Source organism: Chamaea fasciata, unplaced genomic scaffold, assembly GCF_029207755.1.
Source record: "Chamaea fasciata isolate MVZ Bird 193981 ecotype frontalis unplaced genomic scaffold, bChaFas1.0.hap1 SCAF_3, whole genome shotgun sequence".
Classification (NCBI taxonomy): domain Eukaryota; kingdom Metazoa; phylum Chordata; class Aves; order Passeriformes; family Sylviidae; genus Chamaea; species Chamaea fasciata.
Window position 1 is genome coordinate 109,044,086 of NW_027094088.1, and position 21,318 is coordinate 109,065,403.

Genomic DNA, 21,318 nt, shown 5'->3' on the forward strand with positions numbered 1-21,318 from the left:
CGGGGGGAACAACGCGAAGCCGCCGCCGCTTTTCCGTCCCCCTCGTTTCTCGCCTCGGTCCAGGCAGCGCGTGGAGGGGAAGGACCGAGGTTCAGTGCCTGCCCCTCGCTTTACGCTCTCGGCTGTCCGCACACGGGGTGGGGGGACCGGGCACCACAGGCTGCTCCCACCTTCCTTCCATCCTTCCTCCCCTGCACATCTCAGCCTTCTCATCTTTCCATCCATCCATCCATCCATCCATCCCTAGGGGTGAGCCTTTGAGTGAGTCACCAGAGAGGGCACGCAATTAAGAGAGTGTGTTGCTATTAATTAAGTTAGCGAGGCTGCTCGTTGTTGGGGCCTTCAGGAGCATTGACGGGGCGGTTCCTGCCCGCGGTACCTGCGGGGCGGGGGCGCGGCGGGGCCCGGGGGCGCGCGCGGTTTCCTGGTGGCCTTCGGTGTGGCATTGGACCCTGCCCTGTCCTGTTCGTTTTGTCGTCTTGCAACTAATCTAGGAGGTGTTCCTAGGACTTTTTTTTTTATTATTATTTTTTTTTATTTTTTTTTTATTCTTCAAAATTACGTGACAGTGGCCGAGCTTTGGCCTGCAGTACACTGTGTACTGCTGAGTGGTGTTAATTTCTTCGTGTCACTCTGATGTTGTGAAATGTTAACTACTTTGTAAATTTGATCTGGAGGAAATAGAATTTATTTATTTTGCCCGAACAGGTGTGGTGATTCCCTAACTGGAATCGTGTGATATTCCTTATTTGGAATCCCATGCATTTGGCTGCTCGTTCTTGATGAGAAGTTTTGGGTACATACGTTGATGTCCTAACTTAATAGTATTCCTGATATGCCAGAATATTCTCATAAGGTCTGTAGTGTTCCTTATAGAAGGTATTAGTCCTTACAGAAATGAATGGTAAATGTTAAAAGCCTAAGACTGACAGTCCAGAAAAATGTTTATGCGTTAGCTGTAAGTGATTTTTCCACTTAAGAATATTTTTATACTTCCTGTGTACTGATCAACTGCTGCTAAGTTCCTCGAAATGACACAAATGGATGATTTGCAGTCGATGACTGCGAAGCACGTATACAGGCAAAATACATATTACTGTGTTTGTGAAATGGGAGCAGGAACCTGATGTTGCAGACAATGCAAGTTTGCTGTATGGCATTATTGTTAGTGATTTAATGTGAGACATTTGATTTCCTGCAAGTGAATCTTGTTTCAAGGTTTGCAGCCGTGTTGGTGTTTCGCTAAAATTTTCTTTTGAAGTCTTTTCTGTAACTCCCACGTCATCCCACATCACCACTCCTTGGTACAGGCCTCGCTTTCCCTTTGGCTTAAGGCAGCATTGCTTACTTGGCAGGATGCAGGGCACCCACCCTCTCTCTCTTCTTGCATATCTTTCTTTACTGTTGGCCAGATCCACAGTGGTGTGGAAGGCAGTGTCAGTCCTTTTGTTAACTTTGGTGGACTTTACGCAGGCTCCTATTTGCATGTTACAAATATACAAATCATATTTTGCTTTATTTTAATTCCTTTTTATTCTGTGTATTGTTGCTGTGTAGATGGGTATGTTGATGGGAAAAGTAGTATTTTCAGCTGTAACTGGAAAAAAATTATATTTCTTGAAAGCCCCATCTCTGCTTGTGAAAGTTTGAAAAAGTTAGTTTTCAGTTAGATAAAGAGCTTAGCTGTGGTGATCCTGAAGAAAAGCCTGAGGTTTAGCCAGAATATACTAAAACTGCTGGAAGAAAAGCTCTAAGTTACATTTCTGAGAAGTAAGCACGAAATCCTTTCATGGTGTTTAACTTGTGATTTTCAAATCTATGGATTTGAAGAGATTGCGTAAGGTTTCACCGGATTGTGTGGCCTTTAGAGCCTCTGACTGTCACAACCAGCTGAATTACTCTCCTGGGCTCAGTTCTGGGTAGCACTGAGCAGAGCTGTTTGAGACTTGATTAGCCAATTAGTAACTTGTCAGTGTAAGCAAGCTGTAATTTAGCAAGCTACAAGTGTTTTAAGAGTTGCCTACATGTAACAGCGCAGAGCAGCAGTGAACATTGTTCAGGCTGTGATTGCTGTTGTGCTGTGCTGCCCTGGAGCAGTGAGACCAGCTAGACGGTGTCTTTCTAGGTCATCACTGCAAGGGTGTTCTAAGGCACGAGGCCAAACCCAGGCAGCATAATTATACCATAGAAAACAACTGAGTTAATGCTCTCGTTGCAGTTGTGAAATACCCAAGTGTGTGGATATAGAAGCATGTAAAGAAATTAGTTAGGCCTGTGTTCTCATGGAACCAGGCAGTGGTGACTCAGTTACAAGCTTATCTGGAGGTGTTCAAAAACCTGCCTGTCAAAGGTATTGTAAATGGTATTGATTTGATCTGCAATCTGTGTTTCAGGTAGTTGGCACTTGCAGTGCTGCGTGGAGTCGTTATTAATTTTAAGTAATCTTAGTAAGCGTTCTTTTGCAAGCTGTCACAGGTGAAATTTCTATTTATAAATAATCTTTGCTTTTCTCTACCCCTGTATTTTGCATATGTTTGAAGTATCGCGTTTGATTACAATCAGACTTTCACAGAGTCAGCTGCAAAGTTTCTAGTTCACACAGCTCCTTAAGCCATCACAGAAGTAGCAGTAGTGGAGAAAAGGGGCCAAGAGCTTGTTTGGGAGATGTGATTTCCACTAGACTTTTGCTGAAATGTAGGCTTTTTTACTTGGAATGCCGCTCAAGCATATGATTTTTAACAGCACTTAACAATGAAGAGCTCTGTTGATAAATCTTCTAATTAAGCCCAGTACTGAGGTTTACCCTGGGACAAATGTGTATTTTCGAGGAAACAAGGATGTATTTTAGCAGGAACTTCCTGGATATCATCTGTGACTATGACATCTCTGAAAAGGGTTGGGTGGCCTGAGTATTACTGACATATTGTTAGACCAACTTCTAAAGAGCTAATTTTCATGCTTTGACCTTACATTAAAGGCATGGCTGTTCTTCCTGTAGTTTTACTTGAATTAGATGTTGCATAGTTGAACAACAATGGAAGTAGACTTTTTCTCCTCCAGAGAATATGGTGGCAGGCACTGATTTCTGAAACAGGGCCCCACAACAAGAATTGGAATTTTTTTTTTTATAACCTTAGCTATAGATTTGGCTGCTCATTCTTGATGAGGAATTTTAGATACACATGTTGATGCCATAACTTGATGGTATTCCTGATATGCTGGAATATTCAATTAAGGTCAGGGTGGAACTATATTATGAAATGATTTTAATTGTATTTCACATAGTGAATCAAACACAGCTCAGGGTGATATGAGAGGAGAAGGGTTGATGTAATCAGTGTGATAGGTTGGGAAGATGCCATTTTGTAAGGAGATGAAGGCAGGTGAAGGTTTAGACAGAAAATTTACACCAAGGAAAATATAGTTTAAAGCTAATGATAGCTTGGTTATGCTTTACAGAAAATCTGCCTCTGTTAGTAAACCCTTAAATTTTAATTTATTTTAAATGGAACTAAAGGCAGATGGGGGCCCATGCTTGCTAAAGGAGTTGCTTGCTGGCCAGTGAGCAGTAAAACATATTGACAGGGCTGACCTGACCTCTGCATATTAATACAGGAATGCTTTACTTGTCAGAAAAAGCAAAATACTGAGCAAGTCACAATTGGAGCCTATTCATCCTTGCATGCTGGAATCAAGTATGCAAGTCCTTGATGGCTTGGAAATTTTTTTTTTTTATCACCAGACCTGTGAGCACACCTTGTGTTTGCTTCACTGAAAATCACCAGTGGTTCCCACGAGAAGGTCAGGACCACTGAATTGCATCTATATACAGTTACCAAATAATTCACATAGAAGGTTTGTAATATCAGTGTATTAGGAATAAACAATTGCTAGTTGAAATAAATTCAGAGTTATAGGAGTCAGATTCTGGAAGCTGTGAGAACTTGGCTATTTGTTTTGGGTTGTTTGGTCTTTGGACTGTTTTCTTAAAGCATTTTTAGGAAGGAAGGAAAAAGTCATTTGTGCTTTATTTGCAGTGCTGTTAACTGCCCATGTGGCACAAAGCTCTGCAAAGAAATGTGCACGTTCAGTTCAGAGGGAGGTGGGTATATATATGAAATTCATTTTGCGTGCTCCCTTGTTAAAAATAAATGTATGACTTCTGGGGAAGGACATAGCTCTGATTGGACTGGAGTTGGAAACTCTCAGAAGTGTTTGTAAACACCTCCAGATGTAAAGGCAGAGCTCTCATGTGAAATTATTCTCTATATTTCCTCGTCTCAAATAAACCAGTCACATCTGTGTATAAGTATTCTTTCAGTAGTCCAGACCATTCTGTGGTCAGGTTCAGAAGAAGCTTAAAGTAACTGTCGTGTCTAACATGGGGATGGACAAATAGTGACTTCAAATGTGAGGACATGCAGAGTCATACTGAATAAAACACAGCAGTTATTACACACAGGGGAGTCAGAAGGTTTTGTTTTAGTCTGAGTGACTTTTCTTTCCCTGCTAAGTCAGAGAGTTGTGTTTGTTTACTGCTTTCATGTAAGGTCTTCAGTAAAAGTAGTGCACAAAACCACTCTGAGACGTAGAAATGAACAGGAAGGATTATTTTATCTTCAGGGATGTTGAACAGGACAGTTCTGAAGGTAGAATCATTAGGAAGTGTGTAATACTTTGGATGAAAATCTATGTTTACGTGTATTAGAAAATTTGTTTTACTTGTTATCAGCTGTGCTTGTTTCTTCTCTAACTTCTACATGGGAATGAAAGACTGAATTCCCTTTAAATGGGCAGGGGGAAGTTATGTTCAGTTGTATTCCTTGTATTCGTGTAGGCTTTCCAAGCATGTTCCCTTCTAAGGGAGTGTCATGGTTAAAGATGAGATGCTTATTTGTCTGGGTGGTGAAAGCTGGGCTGTGCATTGACAGCTGTAAGATGAATTTTTCTTTCTGGTATTCAGTTTAAAATAAAACTACCCTAAGGATCTGGCCTATCAAGTAATAAATGGAAGCAGCAGCAGCAGATGTAATGTGTTATCCTTAGAATGAATAGTGCATGCATCCTGCTTTGTGGTACTTCGTTAATTAATTAAAAATGAAAGAAAGCTGAGATTGCAGCCCGAACTTTGAACAATATTCTTGTGTGCAGACCTGGTGCAGATATGTCCCTGCCTGCCCACAGATTGCTTCTAATCCTGTGTTTGGTGTGACTGTTCCCTGGAAGTTTGTGCCCTTACTCTATCTGCTTGGCTTTTTAAGGTGCTGTGCTTAGGGAATATGTAAGTTATTCATCCTGTTCCCTGTATGCAAAAATATTTTTTATTTGTTGCCCGAGAAGCTGTTAATTTTTGACCTGAACAGGTTAGAGGATGATAAAGTAATTTCATTGTATACTATCAGTCATTATTTTGTTGTAAATCCTAGATCACACATGCACTGTGCTTATCTGAGACCCTTTAGAGTGTTTCTAGTTCCAGCCTGCTCAAACAGCTCAGGAGTATTAAGGACTTCACACTTAGTGTTTTAATTTTCAGTTAATTTGTGCTACTGGGAGAGTGGGTGACAAGCAAAACAGTTTATTTGCTCTGCATTTGGTTATGGGGTATTGTTTTTTTTTTTTAAAACTTATTTTTTTATAGTTTTGAGCATACACTCAGCTAGTCTTGCATGGGTTCAGCAGTGTTATGCTGTGGTTTTTAAAAGAAATGCAGTAACAAAAATCTGTATTTCCTGTCGTTAATTAAGTTCTTACATCTCCAGTCCTAGAAGACTGTTATCCTATACCCTCTTGTCAGCTGGTGAGGCCATGAAATACTCAGTGGTAACAGACTAGTTAATCTAATTACTCTGAAGCAGAGGGTGTGGAAACAAAAGCATTAATTTTAATTTTGTGTTAATTCATAGTTATATTGGCTTTTCTTTCCTTCCTGTTTTGTTTGAGTTTATATAAATGAAAATTCGTCAGTCTTTAATTTTTTGCACGGTTTCAGGTTATATGCAAAATGTATTTATGAAGAGAAAAGACTGATGTGATAACCGTGTTAGATATATGCTTGAGGAATTAAATCATTGTAATGGTAACTTCTACTCTGTGTTTAGTGTAAACATTTTTGCAGGGGCACTGCTGGTTTTTTGTAATCCTGCACCTTCTTTAGCCTATAACAGAGACATCAGAGAGAATCTCTACAAATCCACATTTGTTTTAAACTGACCCAGAGCAGACTTTTTTTGTGGTGAAGTGAGAACTGTATTACTATTTACTTTTCCTGAGTGAGTTTAGATCAGCTGTCAGATCGTGTGTTGGAGGACTGTTCTGTAGCGACTGCTTGGATGCATATTTCTCCTCGATCTTGGTGTGACATTTCAGCAGTAGGGGTTGGTGCAGGTGTCTCAGTTATTTCTCAAAGGCCTTGACTGAGTCTCTGTTGTTCAGCCTGGAGAAGGGGAGATCTCACAGCACCTCCCAGTACCCAAAGGGGCTCCTAAAGAGCTGGAGAGGTTGTGCAATGATGGGGCAAGGGGGAATGCCTTGAAGCTGAAAGCAGGGTGATTAAGATTAGAAAAAGAGAACCTTTCTGCTGGGAGGGTGGTGAGGCACTGGAACAGAGGAGCAGTGTCAGCCCTCTCCCTGGAAGTGTTCAAGGCCACTTTGGATGGGGCCCTCAGCAACCTGGTCTGATGAAAGATGTCCGTGCACATGGCAGGAGGCTTGAATTAGATGAGTTTTAAGATACTACAGAATGGTTTGGGTTAGAAGGTATGATTTTATGTATATGTTTATATGTAAATATAGTATTGGATATTGCCTAAATGTATAACCCTTATATCATGTTCTAGAAACAGAGGAATTCCAATTTTTTTTTGTCTCTCAGCTGGATCTTGAATAAATACGTGGATTATACCATCACTTATTGATTGTAGAATAGTCAGTATAAATTAATATTGTTTGGTAATTTCAGAGTAGATATTGATATGAAGGAGGGTTATGAAACAGAAATCTACTCATATGTCTTACTGTGGTGAGGGGGATGGGCTTAAACCTGATGAGAAATTACTTTAAATTTGTTTCCCTCAACTGATAATTTTTGTTCTGCTGATTCATATGGAAAAAGTGTTTTTTGTTATGACTCGTCAATGTGAAAAGCATAGAGATTACGGTAGATGCTTTTAAACATTTATATTAGTGATTATATATACTTTTGAATGTGTTTTTTACTATATGTTGATTGCAGTGTTTTACTTATGAGAAAAGAATTTATAAAAGCTGGACCTACTTGGATAGAACTCAAAATTTCCAGTCCAAACAGTGTTAATCAGAAGCTATCTTCTTGGTAGAGTTCATGATTAAAATGCAGCATATTGAAATAATCTGTGACTTAATCTGAACATCTGAATTCATTTTCTAGAATGTGGCAAACAGCTGCATTTCAGTTTGGAGCTAAAACAAATACAGTATATCGACCCATTGAAGATCACTGTGGGCTTTTCAGATCCATGATAGCTGTACTTATTGAAGAAAATTGATTTGAGAGTGCTTCTGCTTTTGAATTATTTTATTTTTTTTTTTTTTTTAAATGTCCGGAAGAAAGGAAATAGAACATACGGAGGATGGGACTTTGATGTGTAAAGAAGTTAATTATCTAAACCATCAAACAGAATGTGGGCTGTGGAAGTAATTATTGTAAAGGGTCTGATGAAGCCTGACAAGCTGTTGGTTTTTTTATGTCAAGAAAATGCTGTACACCTGCTTGATTTGAAAGTTAAATTGTTTGGTTGCAATAGGAGGACCCAAGTTTGTAGTGAAGCAGTAGCTGATAAGCTTTCAGCTCTCAAACCACTGAGATGTACAAAATTTGTTGTAATTGAACTGTTCTTGTCCGCTTGGAGGGCAGGAACCTAAGAAAGGTTTTGCTCTAGAATAGGACATGCATGAATCACAGGTCTTATGCTGTGAGGAGTCAACTGTGAAATTGAGCCCGATGGTTTTTGGGAATTCTGGGAGCATGTTCCATGAATTAGCAGAACAGAACCTCATGGATAAAGCACAATGTCTGTCATGGATGGTCAAAGAAAATACTTATATGCTTCAAATGATGTAATTAGTTTTGAAAAACTCTGAATTAAAAAAAAAAAACCCTTCTTGAATATTTAGATGTTAATCATGTTTTAATGAATACATTGTTAACTCTCTGTTTAGGAGTATTGGTACTGTGGTATTGGATATAAAAATATAGCTACTAAAATTCTTATTAGTCCCAATCAAATGATGTACAATAAAATACACACAACTTTGAAATCTTTAGGCTCTTTCTGGTAAGGTGGGTACAAAGGCAGCTTCATCTTAACTCCCTTCCATGAATTTATAGTGCTTTCCTATAAATACTGGCACCTTTTTTTTGTTAGAGAGGATTTTGACTTGTTTTTTCTTTTTTTAAATTCACTAATTTGACTGTTTAGGTTAGATGACTTTGGTAACTGCTGATTATGGCAGGATCCTGACAACACTTTAGCCTTGTGTGTAACTCGTGATTAAAATCAGACTTGAGTGGGAGCAAACTTGTGATTCAAGTTACACATGTGCATAAGTGCTTGCAGGATGGGGACCTAAATTAGAATCTGCCTGAAGATGAACTGAAGTCTGATAATCTACATGAAAGCATTAATAAAAAAAATTAAACTTACGACAGCATGCTGGGTGGGGTAGGGAGGCTGTACAAAGGGATCTGGGAGGGCCAGATCAATTGACCAAGGCCAGTTTTACGAGGTACAACAAGTTCAGGTGCTGGATGCTGTAGTTAAGTCACAATAACCTCATGCGGTGCTGCAGAGTGACTGAAAACTGCTCAGTGGGAAAGGACCTGGGGGTGCTGATGACAGCAGCTGAACGCGAGCCAGCTGTGCCCAGGTGGCCAAGAAGACCAAAGGCACCTGGGCTGTACCAGCCATGGTGTGGCAGCAGGGCCAGGGCAGTGACTGTCCCCTGTGCTGGGCACTGCTGAGGTCACCTCGAGGGCTGTGTCCAGTTCTGGGGCCCTCAGTTCAGGAAGGACATTGGGGGGCTGGAGCGTGTCCAGGGAAGGGAACGGAGCTGGGGAAGGATCTGGAGCCCAAGTCTGAGGAGGAGCAGCTGAGGGAGCTGGGGGGGCTCAGCCTGGAGAAAAGGAGGCTCAGGGGGAACCTCCTGGCTCTGCACAACTCCCTGGCAGCAGGGGACAGCCAGGTAGGGTTGCGCTCTTCTCTTGTGTACAAAGCTATAGGAGAAGAGGAAACAACCTCAAGTTGTGCCAAGGGAGGTTCAGATACTGGGAAAAGCTTCTTCACAGAAAGGATGGTCAAACATTGGAACAGGCTGCCCTGGGAAGTGGTTGAGTGGATTTCTATTCTAGAAAACAATCTTACCCTTCAAGTTTTAAGATGGGGAGAGGTAGGATCTTTTACAGCACAGCAAGCTATACCAACATGGAGCTTTTATTGTCGCTACTACTAATAGTGCAAGAAATGAGCAGTACAACTCAACTGTTACTAGTGTGCAGCAAACTAGAAGACTAAGAAATATAGTGAGAATATGTCTTGTTTAAACGGGGACTTACACAGTATGCAGTTTTTTATTAATATTTTTGAAGGGGAAAATATGTACAATTCCCTTGTACATATATATATGGAGTTTTCCATAATTAAATTTTGCTAATCAGTCCTTTAGTAAATTAAATTATTTTTTTAAAATTAAATAGCTCACAGCCATCTGACTTGCATATTATTAAAAAGGAAAATGTAGGTTTGTTAATTGTTTCATAGAATAAGAGTAAAATTGTCCTGGATTTGCTTTGGAGTTCTTGGATGAGATATTTATATAAAAAAGCTGTAAAATACTTAGTATAAAGATGGTACCTTCAGTGCTGTATTATGATGGTGGTCGAGTCTAACTCTTTCTAATGTATTTCTGTTTTAAGAATTTAAGTTGTGTGTGTGAAGGGGCTGTTTTATAAGGGAAATTTCTGTTTCTGTGCTCATAAAGTTTTAGCTGGCTTTTTGTGAGAATCTCTTTTACTCCTCTTAGCCTCATTGGAGATAGTGTGGATGTGATTTACTGGTGTTTAGGATATAAGAGGGTGACCGGGCAGCAGAGGTTCTGGTGTCTGTGAATGTCATCTATTCCAGACCAGTGATGTTTTTGTCTTAATGCTTTTCCAGTGGTATTTTTTAGTATACTTCTAAATTGTATTTTAGAATTAGTGCATGTTTCTAACACTCCCAAACATCAACTCAAGCTTTCTAGTGCCTCACATAGGATACTTTTTTGCATGCAGAACCTTTACCTTCCAGGTTACTCCAAATAGCTTTTCTTCCTTTTGAATATCTAGTGTGAAGCATACATGTGCTCACTTGGAAATGAAGTACAAGTATTTTAAGTGCCATTATTTCTTTGTTTACCCAGATGAGCAGCACTGTGGCCAGCCCCATGTCAGCAGTTGCCTCTTCAAGCAGTGGAAGAAAATCAACAAGCTTTACACCTGAATTGCAGAGTATGATGTGAGTAGTCAATCAAAATATCTGGTAGTATCTGCCCTGTGTTTTTATCTTTTAGTTGATTTCTTAGAGTGTATGAGTAAGGGTGATGAGGGGAAAGAAGAGCAGGTGTTACTGATGGAGCTGTTAGTGTTTTACTTCTGGTTAGTAAAACATTCAGAGATGACTAGGGTAAATAAAACCCACATCCTTTGTTGAAAGGAGAGTAAATGCTGCTGAGTAAAGAAATGTATTTTTAATATATACTTTAGAAGTCTTTAGAGTCCTATATTTCTCAGCCCTTCATCAAAGAAAGCTAAGCTTCCAGTTGTCATAGGTTTTTAAACAGATACTTTTTATTAACATCCTTCAGTGCTAATACAGAGAAATAAACTGCTGAGAATGTAATAATGCTGATGCAATTATGATATGAAATGCTTGTAAATAACTAGGGCTTGCCAGACAGGAAGTAAAGTTGTTAAAAAAATAAGTTACTTACTCTTTTAAATGAACACTGGATTCTTAGAAACCCAGTTCCAAGCTGTGATATTATATGATTTTGTAATTTGGTGGTGAGAGTAAAACTGTGTTGCTTTTAGCCATGTGTTGTAGGTTTGCCTTCACTGTTGTGTAACAGTTTCTCACCTGAATTACTGCGTGGGCAGTAGATACATAAGGAGTTACTTGTCTCCATTATATTCTACAAAGAGTTTCCTTTGCAAAAGTGAAAGATGCAATTTGTTTTCAGTTAAGTGTCCTTATGAGATCACTAGATTGTTTTCAGGTGGATAATGAGATACCTTCCACTGGAGTATTTTTCAGTATAATATAAATAAGAGTTTTTTTCTTGTGCATTGAATCTTCTAGTGTAGATGAGTACGTTGTTACAGACCCAGTGTTCTACTGTATTGAGTTTACTTTGGATAGAAAAATATTACTGCTCTCTCTCCTTCAAGAGAATTCTGTTTGCTGATTGTTCACATCTATTATGGTCATCTATGCTGAAAAATACAACTGTTGTTCTTGGTTGAGAAAAATAACTGTAACTCTGTTTAAAAAAGCAAAACTTCGAGTCAAGCCCTGTGCATCAGTTTGGATCAGTATCTGGGGAGCCTGCATTTTATTGGATTGTGGACTTCCTGATAAAGTGTTTTGAAACTCCCCTTCCCCGCCAGTATACACACGATTCTGTCAGAATGTAGAAGTTATTGTTGGCCATATAAATGGAAGGAATAGACATTTTCCTTTTGCTTCAGAGCTGGTGCAGTTATCCTTTGAAAGCTGTGCAAACAGATCATCTGTGCTCCAGAGTAACATATTTCACAGCTTCATTAAACTAGTAGGAGCTGAGGAAATTCCTTGACTGCAATGAGCACATTGAAACTCAAATTTTTATTGTTTGCTGTGAAAAAAAAGGAGACTTTTGAAAATGATAGAGTGCCAGGGATGAACCATGCGGAAAAAAAAGACAACTGTTTCCTTTGGCCAGGGCCATAAAATGAAGTTATGCCTTTAAAAGAACTTTCTGTACTCTGACAGAAGCTGACATTTTTTATAAATGATGTGATTTAGGAAGTTAAAGATTCTCCCATTTAGGCAATTTATAACAAATTCCTCCTGACGTCTTAAGATCCTGGCAAATAGCAAAGACTGGAGCAGTGCAGTGCAAAAAAGGTAACATCTTCTTAAAGAAAAAAAAAAATGGAGGCTATCTCTGCCTAGTTTCTTGCTGTCAAGAGAAGGGTCACCTATTTGCTCTAGTTTTCATGGAGTAATATGAAGAGTAACTTCAACTCACCCTGCCTTTCTCAACAAAACATGTGCAGCAAGAGGATAAACTTTTGAGAAATAAGTCATATAGAGACATTAAGTGCTAATCCAGAATGTCATGTAGTAGTTTGTGTTGATTTTAAAAATGGGCTGTTGGATTTTAAGGATTTAAAAGGCAGAAGGAAGAGAGAGAAACAGTTTTTGGAGCAGAATATCAAATCCTGTGTAACCCAGTGGCAAGATCTGGAAATCTCTGGATAAGAATATCTCATGGTCTGAAGGTGGTGTCTTTGATTAGTGTATAATTTGCAGCACAGAAGTGTTGAGCCAGTGATTGATTCCATGGAATGCTTAAATTTGCATGTGACATTAAGCTTGTGAGTAATCACATTTAAGGTGAGGAGGTTATTCATATGTTACATCTGTTATATACACTAAACCTATTTTTGAATCATGGCATTGTAAGGGAATGGACTGAATCCTATTGTAGAATTGTTTTTTTTTATGATGAGCTCAGTTTTTTTTCTGATTTATTTGAGAAGGCAAAAAATACATAGGAGCTTGAAATCATAAAATATTGCAAAAAAATCTGTCTTCAAATGTGTGCAAGTTTTTCATTGTATACATAGATACTTTACTAATTAAATTATTCTGTTTTTCCATTAAGAATATTTAAGGTATGTCCTTGGATTTGAAGACATTTTTGTTTGTTGAGGAAAATAATCTGGTTTGTATCACGCCTAAATAGCACTGTGTAGTTGATGATAGTGCATGTGCTGATTACCTTAAGAATGCTTCTTAATCAGATTGTCTCAGATCATCCAAACACAAGTCAATTTGCAGTGCACTACCTTTTGCATAGTTATATTTGGCTTTTAATTGTTAAGACCCTGGAATTAAATTATATTTATCTTGCACTAATTTAAAAGAGAAAAATGCTATGTAGCGCTTACTTCGACTTCTACAGGCTTTATTTGCATTCATATTTTTTATTATGGAACCATAGAGTGTACAGAAGTAAGTGTTAATAATTTAAAAAAGAGTTTTCAGCACATCTAGTGCATTTTGCTGAGGTCTGTTTTACTTCGTTTGGCTGATCTACAGCCTGTTTCCAAACTAACTGCTCATATTAGGTGGGTTGCACTTAAATTACAGTTCTGCCCAGCAGATTCACAACCATGCTGATTTCACCATAGCCGTTAAAATTCATAATTTGGTAGAGATCATCTATTTTCTAATATAAGCACTGCTTACAGAGTGAATTTCTGGGAACGCTGACAGTCTAAAGACTTATGTTGAGCAATTTGCAGCTACAGGGGGAGATTTTTATCTCCCCTCAGTAAAATGCCTTGACTTCTCAAAGTTATTTTAACTATTTACTAAAATTCTAATTACTGTGATCTGAAGTTTCTTTATTAGCACTTGTGGTATGCTTCATACCAAAAATGAAAATGTGATGGTATAAGGTTATTAGGAAAAATTTTAATGGTGAAAGTACTGAAGAAAACAATGTTTTAATTTGGTTTAGGTCTTTCTGGTTATCTACTGTGTTTACAGTAGTTAATATTAAAACAATAATATTCATTGCTATGATATCAAATTTATTAGTGCTCCTAATTGATTGTTTCTTTCCAGACAGTGAAAATGCGTTCAGGTATTTCATATGTAGTTCCTACTCAACTTCCTCCAGTTTGTAGCTTACATTCACCTCTATTACCCTTCTGTGTTGTGTTATTGTGCAATAGAGATACTAGTAAATTTTTCATATTCCCTTTATCGTTATGAATATAATGAAATTGTCCCTTTTTAAACATTCAGGAAATTATGGGAGAGACTTGGGAAGAATTTGGATCAGTTCTTAATTCTTTTCTTTATTAAGACTCTTTGAACCTGTCTCCCTGGTTCTTGGGATTTTTACATGATCCCTGTTACTAAAGCATTTGAATGGTTTTGTAATATTGTTAATAATATTTCCCATTTTAGACTGGGTAGTAAAGAGTGGTTCCAGACCTTTGGTCACTCTGGTATCTAGAATGAACATATTGATATTTCGGACTTGCAGACACTGCATGGTATTTTTTTTTTTCCCTATATACTGCATGAGCTGTAAAATCTTCTAATTATTACCTGTTGCAACCTTACAAACTTGTCAATCAAATAAATTGTCTTTAGGGATTTTACTTCTTTAGAATTTCTCATCCATTCTGAGGTGACAGCATCTTAAGGAATATCATTCTAAATTTTCGAATGCACAGTGATATAACAGGAAGCGTGGTCTCTGAACTGGTCTGTTCTCCTGTTGATGTATTTGGATAACCTCTGCTGACTTGAGTTGGATTACAGTTTATTCACCACTGAATCCCTGGAAAATCTCATGGATTTCTTCTAGTATCTGGTGCTAAATTTATTTTCATATGCAGAAATGAAAATTCTGTTTGATAACAGCAGTGCTTATGTATGATAAAGTAATGTTTTCTTATCAGTTGGAAAGTTCAGGGCACTTGTTGCTTAGTGCTGAGGAAATGCCCACTGCATGTAGCAGTAAAGAAATGCTGTGTTTCAGGAGCTGTGCTTTGCTAGACTGGTTTGTGTTTGTGTGTTAATCGAGTTGTGAATATCATAATCACCCAAATGCTTCCAGTTACTCACATTACATGCTAACTAAAAAAAAAAAAAAAAATTACACAGTATGCATTTTGTGCTGTTTACAGGACTGTTGAACATTTTACCTGAAGAGTTTCACTATGACCTAATAGGATAACTTTAAAATACATTCTCTGTCTGATTTCTAGATACTGTAAAAAATCTTTGCCATTCTTGCTAGCTGTCATGGTCAGTGGGCTACTTGGTTTTTGATAAACATCTAGTTTAGTTATCCTAATCTTCAAAACATGCAAATGGCTTTTTTACATCTCTTTGTAACAATGGGTTTTGTTGCTGCAAGTCCAGTTTACATTTGTTAAACTGTGTCTTTGATTATTTTGTGGTTTTATCCTTGTATTTTTCTATTACATCTAAATGTGTCAGCTTGACTCACCCTGTGAGGCAGATACAAATATGGGAACTGCCATTTCCTTAATGCCAGGTTCCTCATGAGGTTTCACCTCATGTCAGGTTCAGTTCTCCCCCATGAAAAAAGAGAGTTTTTAGAGTGTTGGCTTTCCTATGTCTTCGGTTTCATGGAATGCTGAGCTCATGCAGACCTTGATTCTACTTGAAACAAGTAAATGATTATAGAGACTAAGAAGTTATGCTGAATAGACAGTCTAGATGATTGTTTTTAATAAGATGGTTCAGAATTTATCTAGGATGGAACGAGCGTGTGCTTGAGCTGAATGTTAGTAATTATTTATTATATCACACTGTATGATGGGATATGGTAGTACTCACACAACCTTGCTGTGACTGTTACCTTATGGCTTCTTTTGGTTGTATGTTTATCCATCTTTGCTTTGAAATTGATCAGTAAAATCATCTGACTTCGGATAGTTCGTTTGGCATGATGGTGGAAGAAAACATCAGTAATGACCTGGCTGAGGGAGCGCTTTGGTTAACCAAACTGTAATTTGGGACTGTAAAGAATTTCTCTATTCTGTCCCATACTTGTTTACCATATTTGAACCCAGAATTGTGCTGAGATTGCACTGTTTAAAAATAAATAACCAGTTGAGCCTACTGAGCTGAAACTCTTCCCAGCAAACACATAGGGAGTGCTTTCCCCCTCGGGTAGAGGTGACGAAGGGCAGTGGCAGCAGATGTGGTACGTGGTTATCAGATCATGTGTGGCTGTTCCTGTCTAACTCATTAAATACATGAGGCAAGAGTGGTATGAGATAGAAAACTAGGGGAGAACTAAGTTTTCCTTTTATAGGTAGGATGGAATACAGGAAGGAAATTCATTAGAGAGAAATTACTACAGCTTTTTCTGATGCGGATGTGGTATTTTTAAGCTTTTAAAGGCAGAGTCTCTTCTTTGCACAGCACTTAGCTCAACAGGATTTTGCTGAGGACGCTTGATAGAGTTTGCAGAACTGGTAATAAAAGATGTAAGAGCTGAAATGGAGTGAGCTTCAAAACAGCTATTTGAAAATTAATTTTTCAGGCTTCCACATTTTTGTACTGCGTTTGAAGTGTAGTTATTTTAGACCTCCCTTTTGTAATACTGGAGTTTCATTTTACCTTTTAGTAGCAGAGTTCACTTGAAATACAACCTGAACTTGACCTTATTAGTGTCAAGCAGTCTGAAATACACTCATTTTATCTCTTGCTTCTTTCTCTTTGTTGTTGCTGAGTATCCTGTCCCTATTTATGAAAGAGCAAGAGGTGATGGAGGATCTTAATTAACATGTGGAGTAGTACACACACATAGAGCAAAGAAATTGTTGAGTGTCTGTACAGATTTACAGAGGAAAATTTCTGTGACTAATTTCAAAATTACATTTGTACTGTCTGAAAAAGAAACACGAGAAGGATGTTTTTGTGAGGGAAGACTGGAGATATTAATCTGGGTAACAGCTTTTTCTATAAACAAAATTAGCTGAAGTTTAGTATTAGTCTGGGTTATGTGTGTCTTATGTTTCTGCTCTACTAGTACTTTATTTTTCTCTTGTCAGTTCAAAGTTAATGTAAGTTTTGCAGTTCATTTGTGAAATCAGTTTTGCTAAGTATGAGAACAGTTTCTCTAAGTATACTGTGTCTTCAGTTCTACTCAGTTTGCTCTGAGTTGCATACAGCTTCTCAAGCTTCCTGTGTTTGAAATTTTGTTTTGAATTGAAATATTTTAAGATATATGGTTCCAGGATTTTGAGCTTAAGTTTCTGAAACTTTCTGGTTTCAGGTTTTGACAGGTTGCTTTAAGGTATCGTCTAGTACCTAAGTAAAAGATTATAAAATTTGGAAATGATTTGCTCTACTTGAGTAAAGACATGTATGTTATAACCAAATACTGATTAAGCCATAAATTAATATGATAATTAAATTCAGCATTTTTTAAACTTCCTTATTTCCCCAGTGTGATAAATTGTAATACATTAGTTCTAGCAGACTGAACCTGAAAATCCAGTTTAGCTGTAGCTGTGACCATAAGTGGCAGTTGCTGCTGAAGTCTTTAAATTGCAGCTTCTTGTATCATTTGCGATCTGTTTGTTTTAGTCATATGTAATTCGACACTACAGGTTGTATGTGTTGGTGTGCAATATTGTTGCAGGACATTATTTATCTGTAGAGAACAGCAGCAAAGTGGACATTATAGCTGTGGTTGGCTTTTTCATTCTTCTGAAGTCATTCTGCCCCATGGAATTATTTCCAGTTGGATTAGGTAATTAATTGAAAATGTACAGTTTGGATGTCCATAGGTGACCAGAGTTAGAAGAAGGAAATTTCTGGTTGCTCCGTGTCCTAGGTGCCCAACTCTGAGCAAGTTCATCATCTAGGAGCTGTTTCTGGCTCATTCAGCTCTCAGCTTTGTGGCATTGGAGGCCACTGCTTGTCTTTTTAATTATGTATTTTTTTTGCTTTTTTCCTAAAGCACAATAGCTGTATTATCCTCCTCAGGTTTTGCTGGAGTGACGCTGAAGTATGTCCCCCAGTACGTGCCCGTCTCTTCAGAGGTGCCTGACAGCCCTGAGCAGTTCCAGAAATGTGCTTGTTTTTCTATATCATTGTGAGTTCAGCATAGTAATTTAGACTATGACGTTTTCCCTAAATTGGTCTGGAAGGTAATTCGTTTATCCTTCAATCCCACACTGGCTCTGGGACTTACAATGAACTAGCTGAATAATGATAGATGTAATATTTATCCTCCTGCATAGATTCTAGTACTTTGAGTACGTAACACGATCAATTTTTTAAAATGTGAATGTATAAATAGCTTTGTTGTACTCTTAATTTTCGTCAGGTTGATCTTTCTCTATTATTTGACTTTGTTGCATGTATAAGAGATAAGTACAAAATCTATATAGTATACTACGTATTAAATCTCACTGTCTCTTTACATGATGAAGTTTAATTTTAAATCCCATAGACCAGTATTTGATCTTTTCATGTATTCCTCCTATAGGACCTTTTTAATGACACATGAAGGCATTGCAAAGGAACAAAGGAACCCACCTTCCCCTCCACAGCTCCCAGGGTTGTGAAGTAACTGAATAGTGTTTCTTTTAGCTTGACTCTAGAAATGGTCAGTAATAATTTCACAGTTGTGATAAAACTGGATGGCAGAAATGGTAGTAAGGACAGTGGCAAAGTGGAAAGTGGGAGGAGAAAGGACAAGAAAGAGAATGTTCTAATGATATGTGCTAGTTTATTATACAAAAGAATATTGGCTGTTTCTTTAAGATGTTAACGATGACCTGATTCAGACTTAAGATCTAACAATGACCTGGTTTTAGTTTTAAAAAACACTACCAAGGACATGTAGTTTGTGAATAAAGCTCTTTGCTTTTGTAGAAAATGCTGAGTAAACAACTTATTTGCTCTCTTGACTTGGTGACTTCTTTTGCTCCTTCACTTTTTGGACAGAAAGCTCTAAGGACTTTCTGATGTTAAAAAGCAGCAGCTTCTGACCTAATGTACCCTTCTCTGAATGATAATGTTTCTTTGTTACTTATTTTTAGCTCAGATTGTTTTTCTCCCCTTTCCCCCAACATGATTTGTACAACCTTTAGAAAATTGAGTAGTTGTGGTTTTGAATCATCCTCCTTTTCTAGCCTGAATGAGTATTTCTGAAGCAGTACAGGATTGCTTGTGAGTGGGCCTTTTTCTTACTTAAAAAGGCAACAGCCATGACAGTTTTACCCCCTGAAAAAAGCAGAAAATCTGTAGACCCTTAATAGACTGCATTGTGACCCTGGAAAGGACAGTGTGTTAAGTACTTATTTAATTTTGTACCAACGGTATATTGCTAGCAGATGTCCTTTGTTTTGTTTTTACTATGATTCAGAGCCATTTGGATAAAACATTTTGAGGGAGTATATTTTGGTCCTGAAATAAAGTGTGACTATCCGTTTAGAAACTACAGTAATACTTCATTGTGTATCAGTCTATATTTGACTCCTTGTTTGGGTATAAAGCCTCTAGAATATCAAGCACAAGTCTAAGTACTGTTATCTTGCTGTGCTTTTGGTGAAGCACAGCAAGATAGCATGAACAGCTGATGTGTAAATAGTGATTAAAAAGAGCCTTACAGGAATAAACTTGAATTCCACAAAGTATAAATAAATGTTTGGCTGTTTTAACTGTGGGAGAAAACTAATGGTTTTTATGGCAAAATATATTTTTCCTATTAAAGTAGCTAATACTTTTGTATTATAAAAGATCTCTGTTAATTCTGCAAATAAGGTAGCTCCCTTCTAAACCAATCTTGTAGCTCATATATTCTGAATTACTCACAGGAAATCAAGAACCTGAGGGGTCAGCCTGTGCTGCTTTGTGTGCTTATACTGTATGGATTTTCATTTAAATGGGTATATACACACTTATTCCCAATGCTTTGCCAGTATTCCTGTGCCACTTAAATAATAATCCCATCAGATGGAATCTTAGAAAAATTAAGGTTGGAAGGGATGTCTGGAGGTCATTTGGTCCAGCCTTGGGTCTCTCTGCTCCATAACTATGTGAGAAAAATGCACTGATATTTTATAGTCTACCTGGTTTAACTGCCATAGCTACAGTAGTAGACTTCTTTTTCCAATATAGCCAAACTACTGTAATTATTCTAGAAATACTTTTAAATGTAGACTAGACTTTAATAATAAGCAGTGTCTAAAATTACTAAATAAAATTAGATTTTGATTTTCTGGAAAGATTCTTTCACTAGCCAAGTTACGAGGAGAAAATACATAGTCTTTATGGAAGGTATGTATCAATGTGGTTTAATATGTGACTCCCATACCTATGACTGCTTTTTCTGTTATACTGCAAAGCTCTTGCTATTATGTATTTAAAAATGTAGACATTGGAATAATTCTGCATATTTCCCTGAAAAAATGTGATGTAATTTATCATACACTTCCCACGAATGCTTTATCTGTTTCTAATTTTTTTGAGAACCTGCACAAAAGAAGGGATAATTATTATTGTACAGACGTGCTTCTCGGTTATGATAAAATGCTTTGTGTTACTGTTGAAACCGGAGTATGTTTTATATGGCCACTACAGTGCTAAAGGTTACTGTGGAAGAATTTTTTAGAATAAGGAGTTTGAGAAAACCTGGACACTTTGTTGAAGTATTGGAAGGGATGAAAAAATATCCCTCTATTCCTCTCTTCTTTTAGGAAAACAAGGTATTCATGTTTTCTTTAAAATAAATTTTGTCTATTTCCTTCACTGCATGTGTGTATATAGGCTTATATGCAAGCATAACACTTCACTGACTTCCACTTTGTATGAATCTACTTTGCTATCTGGAAGGAGGCATGGGAATAAATACATTAGGGGATAGGAACAGGGTGATCTGTGAAAATACATTTTCTTAACATCCTTCTGCTCCTCTACTGCTTAGTAACTTCCAGGTGTATGTGTATCGTTGGCAGATTCACTACAATCAGATCTTTCTCCTACATTTTATCTAATAATTTGGTAAGGCAGTTCAGTAAATAGCAGTGAAGGCAGACAAAAAACTTTGTCTCTTTTTTTAGAATCTCAGTAATTCCAATTTTTCTTTTGATAGATCAGTTGTGGAAATCAACATCTGTAAGTCTGAAACCCTGAATACAAATAATGCCATTAAATTTAGCTGTAAGTTTGTTTTAAAACTGTACAGGTATAAATGCTGATTGTCATTGAATGGGATGTGTTAGGAGAGTTGCAGAAATTTTTTTCGTCCTGGACTAGGCCCTTCTAGGTCTGTTTGTGCCGACTGTGATGGAATTACAAGGAAATAGCCCTATGCAGTGAAAACTGAAAATCTACTCAAGTGAAGCAGCTTTAATACAAGTTAAACAGGGCTCGATGCATATCTGATGACTTTAAGAGAAAGGCTCTGTAGAGGTTGGCAAACTTCTGTATTCTCTGTTTCCCTGTTAAATGCCAGTTTTATTCC

The 21,318-nt window shown here is 37.6% G+C and overlaps 1 protein-coding gene across 6 annotated transcripts in view; it reads left to right on the forward strand.

Annotated features, from left to right (window-relative positions):
* Positions 1-21,318, forward strand: part of SUPT3H (SPT3 homolog, SAGA and STAGA complex component) — a 256,156-nt gene continuing 234,838 nt past the window's right edge. The window contains exons 1-2 of one of the 6 annotated variants that reach the window (XM_066180069.1): positions 1-249; positions 10,438-10,532. In XM_066180069.1, the coding sequence (XP_066036166.1) occupies positions 10,438-10,532 (95 nt within the window). In that variant the 5' untranslated portion in view covers positions 1-249. Of the gene's footprint in view, positions 250-351; positions 376-2,300; positions 2,351-5,234; positions 5,262-9,018; positions 9,223-10,437; positions 10,533-21,318 lie in introns of those variants that run through there. The other 5 variants (XM_066180067.1, XM_066180070.1, XM_066180071.1 and 2 more) reach the window with 5 other exon arrangements.